The sequence below is a fragment of the Equus quagga genome, chromosome 15 (assembly GCF_021613505.1).
Source record: "Equus quagga isolate Etosha38 chromosome 15, UCLA_HA_Equagga_1.0, whole genome shotgun sequence".
Lineage (NCBI taxonomy): Eukaryota > Metazoa > Chordata > Mammalia > Perissodactyla > Equidae > Equus > Equus quagga.
The window spans coordinates 33981353-33996351 of record NC_060281.1 but is presented as its reverse complement, the minus strand read 5'-3'; the positions used below and the strand labels follow the sequence as shown (position 1 = coordinate 33996351).

General features: G+C 51.1%; 2 protein-coding genes across 4 annotated transcripts; both read right to left on the bottom strand.

Annotated features, from left to right (window-relative positions):
• Window positions 1-1723: 1723 nt before the first annotated feature.
• On the bottom strand, window positions 1724-12640 carry FLOT1 (flotillin 1). 3 transcript variants are annotated; one of them, XM_046640354.1, is made up of 13 exons: window positions 12443-12640; window positions 12034-12114; window positions 11684-11759; window positions 11508-11598; window positions 11081-11224; window positions 10808-10927; window positions 10624-10719; window positions 10249-10401; window positions 4396-4577; window positions 4152-4197; window positions 3915-4052; window positions 3496-3660; window positions 1724-2154 (listed from the first exon to the last, which is right to left on the bottom strand). In XM_046640354.1, exons 2-13 carry the CDS (start codon window positions 12074-12076, stop codon window positions 2125-2127), a joined length of 1284 nt encoding a protein of 427 aa, XP_046496310.1. In that variant the 5' UTR covers window positions 12077-12114; window positions 12443-12640; the 3' UTR covers window positions 1724-2124. The 3 variants fall into 3 exon arrangements, with proteins under 3 accessions (XP_046496310.1, XP_046496308.1, XP_046496311.1); XM_046640352.1 differs by having other exon boundaries at window positions 12034-12090; window positions 12443-12639; XM_046640355.1 differs by lacking the exons at window positions 11508-11598; window positions 12443-12640 and having other exon boundaries at window positions 12034-12099.
• Window positions 12641-13093: 453 nt separating this feature from the next.
• Window positions 13094-14391, bottom strand: IER3 (immediate early response 3). Its single transcript, XM_046640356.1, has 2 exons — window positions 14131-14391; window positions 13094-14043 (listed from the first exon to the last, which is right to left on the bottom strand). The coding sequence occupies exons 1-2, from the start codon at window positions 14338-14340 to the stop codon at window positions 13786-13788; spliced, it is 468 nt and encodes a 155-aa protein (XP_046496312.1). The 5' UTR covers window positions 14341-14391; the 3' UTR covers window positions 13094-13785.
• Window positions 14392-14999: the final 608 nt, after the last annotated feature.

Sequence of the window (14999 nt, the reverse complement as noted above, 5' to 3'; positions counted from 1 at the left end):
GTGAACCCCAGGCCGCTGAGAAGCAGAATGTGTGAGCTTAACCGCTGCACCACCGGGCCAACCCCGACCCTCATATCTTAATCCCCGGTACCCAAACCACCCCTCAACCATCAGTACCGGTCTTAATATCGGGGGTAGGCATACACTGAGATGCAGCATCTAGTGATAGAGGAGGGACTGAGATGAATGTCAAGTAGTGCATAAGCGGTTCCCAGACCAGATCAGCCCCCACTTGGAACTTGTAGGCATGCATGTTCTCAGGCCTGCCCAGATGTACTCAACCAGAAAGGGGTTGGACCCCAGCAGTCTGTTGTAACTGCTCCAGAAGAATCTCAGGAATGTACAGCTGAAAGCCACTGTTGTACCATTTAAATGTACAGTGCACCCAGGATGCCTTTGGGTTATGGGTATCTTGCTGTTTTTTGTAACCCTGTGGGTTTTCTCAACCTAAGGCAGAAATAACTAGTGGCAGTGCCACATCATGGTCCTATTCTAAACTAACACAGCTCCACCTAATATCTCATGTTTCTAAGTGCACAAAATAAGTCTCAAAGCTACCCTGGAAACTTAACAATTTAATTTCCCTTGGCCATATTTCCCATAATTCTAGGGACTAGTGTAATTCTCAACATCCCATTTTAGCATTTTTTTTTTTTTAAAGATTTAATTTTTTTTTCCTTTTTCTCCCCAAAGCCCCCCGGTACATAGTTGTATATTCTTTGTTGTGGGTCCTTCTAGTGTGGCATGTGGGACGCTGCCTCAGCGTGGTTTGATGAGCGGTGCCATGTCCGCGCCCAGGACTCGAACCAACGAAACACCGGGCCGCCTGCAGCGGAGCGCGCGAACTTAACCACTCGGCCACGGGGCCAGCCCCCCATTTTAGCATGTTTTTTAAAAAATTTTAATTGCAGTAATATTGGATTATGACATACAGCTTTCAGATGTACATCGTAATATTTCAAATTCTGTGTAGATTACATCATGTTCACCACCCAACAAGTAATTATAGTCCATCCCCTCACGTGAGCCTAATCACCCGTTTTGCCCTCCCCCATTCCCCTATGGTAACCACCAATCCATTCTCCAATGCTATATGTGTTTGTCGTTTTTATCTTATGAGTGAGATCATTCAGTGGTTGACTTTGTCCCTGACTAGTTTCACTTAGCATAATACCCTCAAGGACTATCCATGTTGTCACAAATGGCTAGATTTCATCATTTCTTATGGCTGAGTAGTATTCCATTGTGTATAAATAACATCTTTATCGATTCATCCCTTGATAAGCACCTAGGTTGCTTCCAAGTCTTGGCTATTGTGCATAATGCTGCAATATTATTTTTTTTTGAGGAAGATTAGCCCTGAGCTAACATCTGCTGCCAATCCTCTTTTTGCTGAGGAAGACTGGGCCCAGAGCTAACATCCATGCCCATCTTCCTCTACTTTATATGCAGGATGCCTACCACAGCATGGCTTGCCAAGCAGTGCCATGTCCGCACCCGGGATCCGAACCAGTGAACCCCGGGCCGCCGAAGCGGAACATGCACACCTAACTGCTGCACTGCCAGGCCGGCCCTGGCATGCTTTTCTGACTACAGCTTTTGGGGAAAAATTCTACAACTCTTAAGCATGTATAAGTAACTATTGCCTTTCATTCTAAAAAGCCTATTGAATGCAATGGAGCAAGCTACATTCTGGCATTCATTTTGAATGAGTTCTCCTTTGTTAATTGTTCATAAGTATTAGTACTTATTAATGGCAATTTATTTGACAAGTAAAGCTGAGAACTTCCAGGCTATCCCCCAGTCTTGGTGAGGAAAGAATTCTGGACAACAGGCTCAGGCAGTCTAATTAGGAAGTGAAAGTTAAATAAGTTGGGGGTGGGGTGTGATAATCAGAAGGTTGGCACAGGACCCCCAGGGGACTGGCAGTCTTGGCAGTGTGGGGCTGGGAAGGGGAGCAGCCCTTCCCCTCCAAGGCAAGGCACAGGCTATTTGGCAAGGAGAGATGAGGGGTGGAACCCCACTGTCAGGACATGCTCAGGGAAGCCAGTTGAAGTGCATGCAATATAAGGACCATTCAGGCAACTTGAGTCATGAGATGAAGCAGCAGCGAAGGTCCAGGGCTCAGGCTGTTCGCAGAGGCTTGTGGTTCACCTGGCAAGAAGATAACAGTGGATGACACTTGGGAACCAGATACCTGCTCTCCCAGGCCCCCATTTGGACGAATGGGCTGCAGGAAGTACATGCACTTGCAGGAGTTTTCTGGTTTTTTTCTGGCACCCTACCTCACTCCCTTTTGCGAAGGAGTCAGGATCCATGCATAACAACGAATTACAGAAAGCGGGTGGAGGGGCCGGAGCTCTGCTTGCATGGACCCTCTTTAGCTCCCCATCTTCTACTGCAGGCCTCAAGGAGGCTCCAAGGAACCCACTTGAAAGTCACTGATACGGTCCAATGCTTTTACTTATGTACGTAATTTTTTTTTTTTAAAGATTTTATTTTTCCTTTTTCTCCCCAAAGCTCCCTGGTACATAGTTGTGTATTTTTAGTTGTGGGTCCTTCTAGTTGTGGCATGTGGGACGCCACTTCAGCATGGCTTGATGAGTGGTGCCATGTCCGCACTGGGGAAACCCTGGGCCACGAAAGCAGAGCACGTCAACATAACCACTCAGCCACGGGCTGGCCCCTATTAACCTGATTTTTTTTTTTTTTTTTTGAGGAAGATTAGCCCTGAGCTAAATACTACCAATCCTCCTCTTTTTGCCGAGGAAGACTGGCCTTGAGCTAACATCCATGCCCATCTTCCCCTACTTTATATGTGGGACGCCTACCACAGCATGGCATGCCAAGCGGCACCATGTCCACACCCGGGATCTGAACAGACGAACCCCGGGCTGCCGAAGCTGTTAAGCGCACTTAACCGCTGTGCCACCAGGCCGGCCCCTATTAACCTGATTTTAAGGTGAGGAAACAGATACAGAGAAGTTGATAACTTGTCCAAGGTCACAGCTAGCATGCACTGGAGCCAGAAATCACATCACAACAGTCTGGTTCCAGGGCCCACTCTGACCACTACCATGATCTACAGGCACCAAGAAAAGCAGTGATATGCCTTGGAATTAATTAATTGTCAACAGGCTGCAACTAGTTCCTTGTATTAGTGGGCTGACCACAAGCACTGGCTCCAGAGACAGGTGGCCTGGGTTTGAAGCCTAGCTTCACTGGCTATATGACATGGGTTAAGTTACTTCACATGTTGGAGTTCGATTTCTTTACTTTGTACAATACTACATGCCCCAGTGGTAGTCTGATTAAAATATAAAAAAACAAACCGCTTGTGTAGCAGCTTAGTACTGTCTGGCACATAGAAAGCAGTTCATAAATATCATCGACCCCCAGGCCTCTGGGGTGCTGGCCCAGTGTTGGGCCCACTGCACCACATGCCACAAGAACTCAGCAGTTCTGCTCCACAGCCCCCACCCCACAGACCCTCACCTGGGAGATGCTGACGCCTGTGAGTCTCTCCACACACTCTGGCAGGCGGCTCAGGATGTCCAGGACTTCCCCAGTCACTTTGGCTGCTCCCATGGTTCCACTTCCACTGGACACCAGTGTGATCTTCTTGGCTGAGGTCAAGGGACCACTGATTTCCTCTGCCACCTGATAGGTGAGATGTCCACTCAGCTCCTGTGGTCTGACCATACCCCTCCTAGGATGCCTTACTCTGGGTTTTAAGACCGTTATCCTTCTTCACTTTGGTAAGGATCATCCTTTCTCACTTTGGGCATGGGCTTATAATTCCCACCCCTAATTTAAGGTCCCCTAGCCTGGTTCTCCCCAAGCCGCTCATTTCCTACCACCCCTCATTCCCCGGTTCTGTTCCTCCTCTCCCAGGACCCACACAACCCCCGCACCTGGGGCAGCTTCTCTAGCAGCATGTCCAGCTGAGCAGCCTCCTGGTACAGCTGGAATGCTTCTGCCTTCTTGGACATTTGCTCGGCATCAGCCCGGGCTCGGGCCCCTATGGCAAAGGCCTCGGCCTCCCCACGCATCTGAGGAAGGTACAGGATATAGTTAGGGACAAGAAACCCCAGCTCGAGCAGCAACCCCCACTCCCTCCACAAGCCAGTAAGAGCCACCTCCTAACTCACCCGCACAGACTCAGCTTCTGCCTCTGCCTGCATAATCAGCTGGGTCCTGGGCAAAGAAGGGAAGTGGGGGGAGGAGCTGAGAAGGGGCCCTCACTCCCAGGAGAAAGGCCACGAGCTGGAAAGACAGAGGCTCCCGCAACCTGAGTTCCCTACAAGGAGTCCAGGTTGTGAAGGCCTCAACTCTTCATCTGGGGATGCCCAGATGGCGAGGGAGCCAGAAGGGGGCCAGGGAGGGGACATTTACTTCTCTGCCTCGGCTAGGCGCTCCAGCTTGTAGCGCTCAGCTTCCGCTGGCTTCAGCACCCGGGCCTCCAGCTCCTTCTCTCGGCGGGCAATCTCCTGCTCCTGCACTGCCACCTGCTGGGCTCGCTCCACCACCTGCACCTGTACCCGCTGCTCCTCGATCTGCTGCTTAGTCTTGGCCACCTGGGTAAGAAGGATGCTCAGTGTCAGAGCTGAAGAGCAAGGCCCAGAACCAGGGTGGGATACAAAAACAGGATAGGTACAGGAAGTTGGTCCCTGGTGGGCTCAGCCAGCCCAATGGAGTCCATTTCCCACACAGATCCAAGGCATGGCCTGATCCTCCTTCTCAGAGCCAGAATCAAGGTTAGGGCATCCCCCAGGCAGCCTCAGCGTTGGAGCTGGATAGGGCTGGGACCCAGTCCCTGTTCTTCCTCTGGGTGAAGTGTCCCTCTGATGAACTCCCATATTAGTCAATTTCTCCACCGTGTCTCCCTCTGGAGTATGAGCACCTGGAGGGCACTGAGCACATGGTGGCCATCTTCTCCCTCCAGTCCTGCTCAAATCCACCCATTCTGTCCATCTGTGCTGCCATAACCTTAATGCAAGGCACTGTCAGCTCTAGCCCTGACTACACAATAGCCTCCTACTGACTTTCTTCTTTGGGGAGCCGCCCGTGTGTGTCTTTTTCATTTTTATCTTTTGTATATGGCACAAATTCAAAAGAAAAAAGTATACAATGAAAAGTAAGGCTTACTCCCATCTATTTCCTCAAATTACCCTGTTCCTTTCCCCGAAAGCAACCACTGTGACCTTCTTTTGTACTCTCCCAGGGACACTCTAAGCATCAACAAGAATGTGTATATATAGAATTCCTGTTATTAGGCAAGTTTCACTTTCTTATTCCTTGTAGAGCACAGGGATCAGAAGGCTCTCGCCAAGAAGCTGGTGAGGAGAGGCACTGAGGAGGAACACACTTTATTGTCTCACTGCTCTGCCTCAGCCATGCACCATCATCCCCGTGGGTCTCATCAATAAAGAGATGGTGCCCCTGCCTTTACTGGGTCCATGGTCACTGCAGAGGAAGGGTGCTTCTGGATATGGTACCCTGGACTATCTTTGACCCTAAAACTTCAAACTGGTTCCAAACTGGACTAGTTGCTTTCTACCCCAGTGTGCAGGATCATCTCTCTCTGTGTTGGAGTCATCTCTCTTTCTTTCTCTCTTTCTCATTTAGGCCCACCTTTTGGTGAAACAACCTCCAGGAGTTTCCTCCGAAAGAGTATCTGGGCAATAAGTCTTCCGAGACCTTGCATCTCGGGAGATGTTTCTTTTACCCTTCTATTTGAAGGACAATTAGGTTGAGCACAGGTTACTATGCTGGAATTCATTTTCCATCAGAATTTTGAAGGGACTGGTCCATGGTCTTCTAGCTTCTTGAGAAATCTGAAGTCACTTTGATGCCTGACCCTTTGTTTGACATCTGTTCTTTCTCCCTGGAAGCTTTTAGATCTTTTCTTTGTTCTCAGTGTTCTGAAATTTCACAGCGGACATGTCCTTCACTCATTGTGTTGGGCACTTGGAGGACCGTTTCAATCTAGAAAGTCACGCTCTTCAGAACAAACATTTTTGAGTTTTTTTCATGGGTGATTTTTTCCCATTTGTTCTGTTGGATCTCCTGGACTGGTCTCTAATATTTTTATCTTTTCTAATTTTTCCCAACTGTTCTGTTCTATTTTCTGGGAGATTTATTAGAATTTCTCTTTCAACATGATTTTTCCCATTTCTGCCATCTTATTAGTTTCTAAAAGATTTTTTTGTTTTCTATGTCTTGATTTCCTGAACGTGAATTCTTCTGTCTCACTGAGGATATTAAATCTTTTTTTTTTTAGATTTTATTTTTTCCTTTTTCTCCCCAAAGCTCCTCAGTACATAGTTGTAGATTCTTAGTTATGGGTCCTTCTAGTTGTGGCATGTGGGACGCCGCCTCAGCATGGCTTGACGAGTGGTGCCATGTCCATGCCCAGGATTCGAAGCAGCGAAACCCTGGGTCACCGCAGCAGAGTGGGCAAACTTCACCATTCGGCCACGGGGCTGGCCCCTAAATCATTTTTTAAAGCTTTCTTCTCCTTGCATAGTACTGTTAAAATCAATAAAGGAAACCTCAACTAAAATTGGAGTCAAGAATGCCTGTAGAGGGAGCTCTCATGCCCTAGCACTCCTGGTCAATTAGTGTCAGTTAATTACAGCCAGTCACAGACGCCAACAGGAAGAGCCACCATACTTTGCACTCGCAAACAGGAAGTGCAACTACTTTACTGCTCCAGCAGGAGGAAGATTTCCTTCTTGCCCAACAGCCCCAGCCAACAGAAATACCGCAGCTCAGCCATAAGAAGCCATCATCGCCTGAACTTACTTTCCTCCAATGAACTTTCATTTTTTCCTTGCTGAAGACTTGTCTCCCTCTCCTATAAAAGCCTTCCATGCTGTGTAACCCGTGTGAGTCTCTCTGCTTGCCAGGTGAGATGCTGCCCAATTCAGGAATGGTTTAATAAAGCCAGTTAGATCTTCAAATTTACTCAGTTTCATTTTGTCCTTTTAACAGTATGTATCCTTCGACTTGCTTTGCTGTTTGTGGTTTTGGTCTCAGCCTACCATGCTGCAGGAATCCCTCATACATCAGGTAACCCCTGGTTGTCTGCTCACGGGTGAAGAAGGTGTAAAACACTGAAGAAGCTCTGGGTGTGTGGTTGAGGCTTGTTGATTCTGAGCTTCACTCTAGGGTGATCTGGGCAGGCCATTTGCTGAGGAACCTCTGATTCAGGATCTCTAAGTCTGTCCTTTTAGATTGGTCATGTTCCCCAGACAGTCTTCAGATCTCTTCTTTGGAAGATAGAGGGTCTAGGAGCCAAGTGGGGTGAGGGGGTTAAGGGAGGCTGTCAGCATTTAGCATTCAAAAGGCACACAGTTACTTCATGCCCCTGCTACTGGCAAAGTACCAGCCCTCACCTGTGCCTGGCTGGCCCCAGGTCACATCCTCTGGTTTACTTTTATCAGTTAATAAACCTCCAGATGTCTACTGGAGCAGAGAAGGGATTATTACCCAGAGGCAGGGAGCCAGAGAGGGGCTCTAACTGAGAAGTCACTTTTCACGTGTTTCCCCTTATTTCAACAGTCTTTATCACAGCTTCCTGGGCCCCTGATGCTGCTAGCTCCTGAGCCTCAGATCATTTCAGTTTTCTCCCTGCAGCTTTGCACTCAGCTGTCTCAGACTTGCTTAGCCAATTACCATGGCTTTTCAGCTTCCAAAATGATGCCATGATTTCTGTTCCTTCTGCTCCTTTTCTGTCCATCTTTGTCTTTTCTTTCTTTCCTTCTTTTTTTTAAAAATCACTCTACATGGTTTTAGGGAGGTTTTAAGAGGGAGTGCAATTAGCTGCATTTATGCAATCCATCATCTTTGAACAAGCTTCTGACTCATCTCCCTGCTTCCTCTCTTCTCTTTTGATAATCAATTCTCCACACAGCAGCCAGTCTGATCCTTGTAAAAATGTTAATTAGACCACAGCATCTCCCTGCTTAACGTTCTCTAATAGTTTTCCATGGTGCTTTGAATTCTCTTCTAAGTCTCCATCACGGCCATCTGAACCCTACATGACCTGGCCCTGCCTGCTGCTTCTCACTCAAAGCACACCAGCCACACCAGATCAGAAATCTCCTTCCTGTTCCTGGGACATGCTAAGCTCTTTCCTACCTCAGGGCCTTTGCGGGTGGTCTCCCTGCCTAGTCACTAGCCACATCTGGCTATTTAAATTTAAATTAAAATAAAATGTAAGACTCAGTTCAGTCACACTACCTACATTTCAAGTGCTCAACATCACAGCACAGGATACAGCGCATCACCATCATCAGAGAAAGTTGTATTTGACCAGCACTGGCCTAGAATGCTCTTGGCCCACAAGTCTACACTCCTAGCTCTTTCTCATCATCTGGTTTTACCTCATCCTCACTGAAGCTTTCTCTGACCACCCCCAACCTAATATAGTACTACCCCACTGCTTTTCACATCCCCTGCTTATTTCCTTCATAGTACTTAAACAAGAGATTTAGAAGCTATGAAGGTTATTTAGTTGCTTATTAGCTGTTTCCCATGTTACAATGTAAACTCCATGAGGGCAGGAATCTTTTCTCATCCATACTTCTAACTTCACCTGCAAAACAATGTCTGCCACATAATAGGCACTTAATGGATATTTATTGAATGGATCCTTATTTCCCCAGCCCCTAGCACAGAGCCTGGCACAAAATGAGGAACTGATCAAGGCTGAACAGAGCCCAAACCATCCTGATCCATTGATATGCTGAGAAGGAAAGCCATGTTTAGAAGGTTAAGGACTTTATCCCTGGGTGGGTTAAGTACCACCCAAGCTAGCATTCATGTTCAATGCGTACATGAATCACCCAGGGATTTTGCTAAAAGGCAGATTCTGATTCAGTCAGTAGGGCTGGGGCCTGAGATTTTATATCTCTAACAAGCTGCTCAGTGATGCTGATGCTGCTGATAGAACACACTTTGAGTAGTAAAGCACTGTGCTACACTTCATTACCTGTAAACCACACGGGAATTAAACATCGTAACTAAAGATGTTTTGCATCTCATTATGCTTCCACCCTGTACCAACTCTTGGCAAAAATGAGTTTCATGATATTGCTATCCTTTGAGTAAAGGTCTCAAAGAACAGTTGATTCTCATTATTCACAGCAGTTCTCTTCTATAAAGTAGCCATGAACCTTGAATTAGCAGAGAGTTATTTTGTTTCTATTAGGTTCATATGAGCCTCTGGCCACATTTTCACCAACAGATCAATCTATAACCTTATTTTACATGTGTTTCTGTTTAAAGACACCTTATGTGATATATATTGTTGATTCATTAACATTGAACTCATAGCCAACAGCACTATAACTCCTGCCTGAACAAAGTTTATCTAACACACGTGTTTTCTCCGTAAGACTTATATTATAGCCTTCGTGCACTTAGGAACATAAGACAGCAGTAGGCTTGGGGGCCATTTTCAACAGCCAAATCACCAAGAGCCCAAAAATGTGAAAAATGCGGCAGTAAACATGTGAAAATGACACTGTTTACAATGTGAGAGCTGAAACAAGAAAGCAAACATCTTCTTGTCCAACCTCAACTGGAACCTGCACATCAGGCTACTCCAGTTTTTCCTCACTCTGTGCATGTCTACAAATAGCCACAAAAGCACTCCAGGGACTGATTTTGGGGTTACCCATCAATTTTAGCAAGTAGGCAAAGTCCCAAATACCGAATCTGCAGATGAGGATCGACTGTACCTCCTTGCAATATCAAGGGCTGCCCATATTTCACTTTGCAGGACTCAATGCCCAGGTCCATGTTTTCCTTCCCCACACCCTTCTTTGATCACCATGGAAACTGTGAGCCTGTGGGATTGCCCTGTGCAAATTAGAAAAAGGCGCCCCTTCCTCTGGGTGGCTGCAGACCCACAGACCCAGGCCAGAATGCACAGCGTTCTGTACGAGTGGAGCACGGGCTGGATTTTAGCTCTGGCCCACCTCCATCCAGGGGCCCTTGCACAACCTGACCCAAACATATGATCAGCCCTATTGGTCAGATCCCTTCTCAGCCTTTTCTTTGCTTTTCAGCTGAAATGTTTGGGTCTTTTAAATCTTCCTCAGATGGAGAATTTGAATTAGAAATGGAAAGCCAGAATAAAGGGATCAGAGTAAGTGTATGAGAAGGAGGGAGGGTCTGAGGGGAACAGGGAAGGGGCAAAGTCCAGCCTAGCCATCCGCCCAGTGTGGTGGCTCTGACCTGAAGCTGATAGGCCAGGTCAGCCTGTGCTCGGCGGGTGTTGACTTGGATGTCATATGCGGCCTTCTTCAGCTCATAGTCCCTCTGCGCCTTGGCCATCTCGATCTCACTCAGGTACTGGGCAGACACCTTTTCCTGCTTGGCTTTGGCTTCCTGTCCACAGAGATCGGGTAGAAGTCAGAATGGGAAGACCAAGGCCGTAGGGGGAGAGTTGACTTCCCACAGTCTCCCCTGTCTTCACCCTGGCGCTAGCTTCATGCAGTTCCTCTGCCAACCCACCTCCACCAGCCCCCGCTCAGTTGTGCCCCTTCCATCTCCTCTCCCACCCGGTGCCCAATAAGCCCACGGTGACCAAGTGACCCCCATCTCTCTCACCCGGATCCCAGCATCTCTTTTGGCTTCCGCCTCCCCAATCCGAGCATCCTTTTGGACTTGAGCTGTTCGAGCCTTCCCCAAGGAATGCAAATAGTCCTGTGGGAGAGACGCAGAAATCAGAGTCCTCAGGAGGGTTTAAGAGATGGGAGCAGGGAAGCAGAGAGGAGCAGCTGCCAAGGTTTACCTGGTCATCATGAATGTCCTTCAGGGTGTAGCTAACCACACTGATGCCCATGTTGACCAGGTCTGAGGAGGCCACTTTGAAAACTTGCTCTGAGAATTTCTGCCTGTCCTTATAGATTTCCTAGGATAACAGGATGGTGGGAAGGAGGAACTCAAGCTTTCAGATCCTCCAGCTACTCTCTCCCACAGACTAGCTTGGTCCCTAGGCACATACCCCTGCCCCCTAACCGTGCTCTGACATCCCTTCCAGATCTCTCCCTGCCCTCGGACCCACCTCTACAGTCATGTGGGCCATGATAGCCCTCTGGTGGCCCTCCAGCGTCTCCAGTGCAATTTGGGCAATCTCAGCCTCAGTCTTCCCGAGGAACATCTGGCAGGCAGCTGCCAACATCTCCTTGTTCTGCCCCTGGATTTTCACCTGTAGCCAGAGTAGGGGTAGGGAGGGTATGGTGGTGGTCTCATGGGGCCAGGGAAGAAGCAGAGAGAGAAGGGGGAGCCCTCTAGGAGAAACTTCTTCCATCCCAGAGAGAGCAGGGAGAGGGAGTCAAGTGCCTTAGGCGTCCCTGGAAAAGGCGAGACTAGCAGAGAAATTTCTCTGCAGGCAGAGGTTGGGAAGGCCATGGTCAGAAGATTCTTAAGGTCTGGGGACAGAGAAGGTGATGGAGGTGTGGACTGATGGGGAAAGGCTCTGAAAGCCTCACCTGGGCAATGCCAGTGACTGAGATGGGGACCCCATGGCGAGTGTAAACCTTTTCACTCTTGACATTGAGGGTCAGTGTGTTGAGAGAGATCCTAGGGGAAAAAGAAGGGGTGGGCAGTGAGAAGATGAGGAAAGACAGAAAACTGGGGCCCCCTTCCCTGGTTCTCTTCTACCTACCTCTGGATTTGCTGGATGCAGGGCAGGACAAAGACACGTCCTCCAGCCACCATGACCGGGGGGCTCCGGCAGAAACCTGCAAGGTGAGGGGGCAGTGAGCTGCGGTGTCCGCGGCAGAGCTGGAATGTGGAAGACTGAAGAACTTGGGGGGGGGGGGGCAGCCTCACGAAAAAATCTGGGAGCTGCAGGGGAGGCCGTCTTGGCCTTGGAAGGGTAGCGGCCGGGAAGCACAAGTGGGTGGGGTGGGGCAGAAGGCTTGGGCTGGGGAGCTGTTAGGGAGAGGGGGAAGGGGCAGAGGCCAGACTCGCAGGGGTTTTGAGGTCACTGACTGAGAAGAGAACAATACTTACCGGAGACCACCATGGCCTCATTTGGACCACAGGTGAAAAACATGGTTCAGGTTGGAGCTGGAGGAGAGGGAGAGAAAGCCTCTGCGGAAGGGGAAGGGGCGCTGTGGAGTCCACAGGAGTGAATCCCTTCCTTTCCCGTAGGTCCCGCCCAGTCTGGAGCCACCTAGGCCCAGTTCCTTCCGCACCCGGGCGTCCGCTAAAGCTTTTCCCTATGAAATCCCGCAGATCACCAGCGATTCCGGCCCCCGCCCGCTTACGGCCACTCCCCTCCCTTTGCCGCGTCCTTGCCTTCCGTGAGGACCGTTTCTCCCTTATCTGATAAAGCTCTTCAGCGCCTAGAAGCCCCCAGACCTTGCGCCACCCTCCCTGCTCCTCCGCAGCCCCACTCTGTCTTCCCGCCCCCACCTACCTTCCTGGTAGCGGGCGGCGGCCGGGCCGGGGTCCCGGGAAGGGCAGGGGCGCGCGGGGTACCCGGGAGCCGAGCAGGGAGCGCCTCACGCACCACCTTCTAGGAAGCCGGGCCCACGCTGGCGCCCCCCGACCCAGCCGCGCCCTGTTGCTGCAACAGACATGACCCCGCCCCCTGGGGTGGACCCTCCCCACGCCACGGCCCCGCGCGCTCGGCCCGCCCTTTTCCCAGCAGGCCCCGCTCGGGTCCGCAGCCCGCCGCCCGCCGGGCGCACTAGCGTAGCCTAGCAAGCCAGGGGTGGGGCCCCGCTTCGCCGCCACCCCGCCGCCGCCCTTCGCGAGCCGGGAGCCCCGCCCAGGCCGCTCCAAGCTCCGCCCCGGGGTGCGGGACATGACCTCCGTGGGTCACCCCAGGGAGATTGCCTCATCTCGGATTTGCCCCTCGCTAATTGGGAAAGTCACACACTGGGCAGCTAACGACTGCATCCGGTCACCGGATGCTGGGTTCCGAGGCTCCGGGAAGAGTGGCTTCGGGGCCTGGAGAGGAGCGCCTGCTGGGGACGTGGCCTCGGCTCCCCGCGCCGGTCCCTGGCTCCCGAAGGCGGGAGGAGTGGGGAGTCGCCGCTTGCAAAGACACACTCAAATGACTGCGGACAGTAAGTCGAGTTTATTTGTGTTCACAGAACATACCGGACGACCCCACCTCCGCCCCCTGACAGCTCACCGCCTCCCGACCCCGCAGCCACCCCTTGGGGGCAACTTCGAAGAGATCGAAGGCCAAGGACCGTATTCCCAACGGTCCGCCGAAGCCTCACACAGTAGACAAGCGGCGTTGAGATGCTGGAGGACGGAGAGGGTCAACGGCTAAACCTACGACCCACCACCGGCCTTGACCCCCAGCCCGGGCGCCCTCCTGGACCCAGGTCTTCTCCATTCCCTCTCGCTGTCTCCCTCATTTCTAGGCGCCCTGCCTCCACCAATCCCATAAAGCTCAATAAATACCAAGAGATCTGCATTTGCAGCAAGGGAGCACATCTCGCACCCGTGCATAAGTTAAAATAAATATTACACACAGCCCTCCATCACCTAGGGGGGACATACATAAATATATATAAATATTAATTAGGAACACTGAGAAATAAATTAACGACGCTCTCCTGCACCCGGCCCAGCCCCGGGGTGTCGCGCTTGTCTCCTCCCAGGCGCGGGCGGGCGTCTCCGCTGTAGTGTTCTGAGTCTGAGTTGCCTCGGAGTCCCACTTTGGGATACGCTCTTGCGCACCAGGTACACCTGGTGTTTCTTTAATTTTTTCAGGTTCTTTTTTGGGAGTATGGGGAGTCACGGTTAAAAGGCAGCCGGGTGTTGCTGGAGAAACGTGCTGAGTTCTAGAGCGTAGTCCGAGGGCTCCGAGGTCAGATTAAAGGGCTCGAGGACCGGGGCAGGGGTAGGCGCGGGGGACGCGGCGCTGGGGGCATCCTCCGGGGCCAGGGGTGCCGGCACAACCTCTTCAGCCATCAGGATCTGGCAGAAGATGATGGTGAGCAGAAGAAAGAGGAACTTTTTGGCTGGGTTCGGATCCTCGACTGGCAGTTGGCGCCGGACCTAAGGGGAGGCAACAAAGGGAACAGGTCAGCTCAGGGCCCCGGCGTCCAGCTGTTCCCCCCCGCTGTCCACTTCGGCGACACTCACCACTCGTGGGTAGAGGACCCTACGGCTGCGCTTTCGGTGCCCGCGGGAGACACTGGGGCGCGCTGCGGGGGCCACGGCGGGCTCCGGGAGAGGGTCGAAGGTGAAGATCTCGGGACCGGAGCCCCTCCTGGGTCCCGGGCTGGTGGAGGGGCCGGGTGTCGGGGCCCGCAGGACGGTCATGGTGGGGAGGGAGCTCCGAGAGTGACACATTTTGCGCCGAGCGAAGCAGCAGACCGAGTGCGGCCCGGCGGTCGCGCGGAGCTAGTTATATTGGCTGAGACGTGGGCGGGCCGGTCTAGACTCCACCCCCGGCCCGGAGCCGTGGAAATTCCGAGGATGAAGCAAAGGCAGGGGGTGGAGAGCTGGCCTGTGCAACCCCAAGTGTATATTGTGAGCGTGTGAGTCGTGAGTGGGGATGGGCGAGATGCCGGGCTGCAGGCACATGTTGGGACGTGAGGCAGCTGGAGAGGGTCCCACAAACAGTTTAGGAGATGGTTCAGCCACAGGCAGCATCTCTGGGGAGGCGGGAGGGCTTACATAAGATGTCTGACCGTCCTGCTACAATACGGACCCAGCAAACTCAAGGAACCACAGTTACACACGCACATTCACACACTTGTAGATACACATAGACAACACACGCCCCACCCCACGAGGGAGGTCATTACAGAAACAGCCAAGAAGAGAAAGAGAAATAAACACATTAGCACACACAGACGCAACCCTGACTGCCTTAGCGTGTGCATACACACACTCACACACACCCCACATTGTTGAGGTGGAAACATTTTTCCTTCTTCCTTCTAGGTTCTTTGGCTGGTCTAATAATTAAATTGACATAAGAGAGACTAACAGGAGAAAAACAAATT

Coding starts and splice junctions, on each gene's coding strand:
- FLOT1 (XM_046640354.1), bottom strand. CDS start 12,076: ATGTTTTTCACCTGTGGTCCAAATGAGGCCATGGTGGTCTCCG. Junction 11,760..12,033: donor TGAGGCCATGGTGGTCTCCG/GTAAGTATTGTT, acceptor CTCACCTTGCAG/GTTTCTGCCGGAGCCCCCCG. Junction 4,053..4,151: donor CAGAAGCTGAGTCTGTGCGG/GTGAGTTAGGAG, acceptor TACCTTCCTCAG/ATGCGTGGGGAGGCCGAGGC.
- IER3 (XM_046640356.1), bottom strand. CDS start 14,340: ATGTGTCACTCTCGGAGCTCCCTCCCCACCATGACCGTCCTGCGGGCC. Junction 14,044..14,130: donor GGGTCCTCTACCCACGAGTG/GTGAGTGTCGCC, acceptor GCCTCCCCTTAG/GTCCGGCGCCAACTGCCAGT.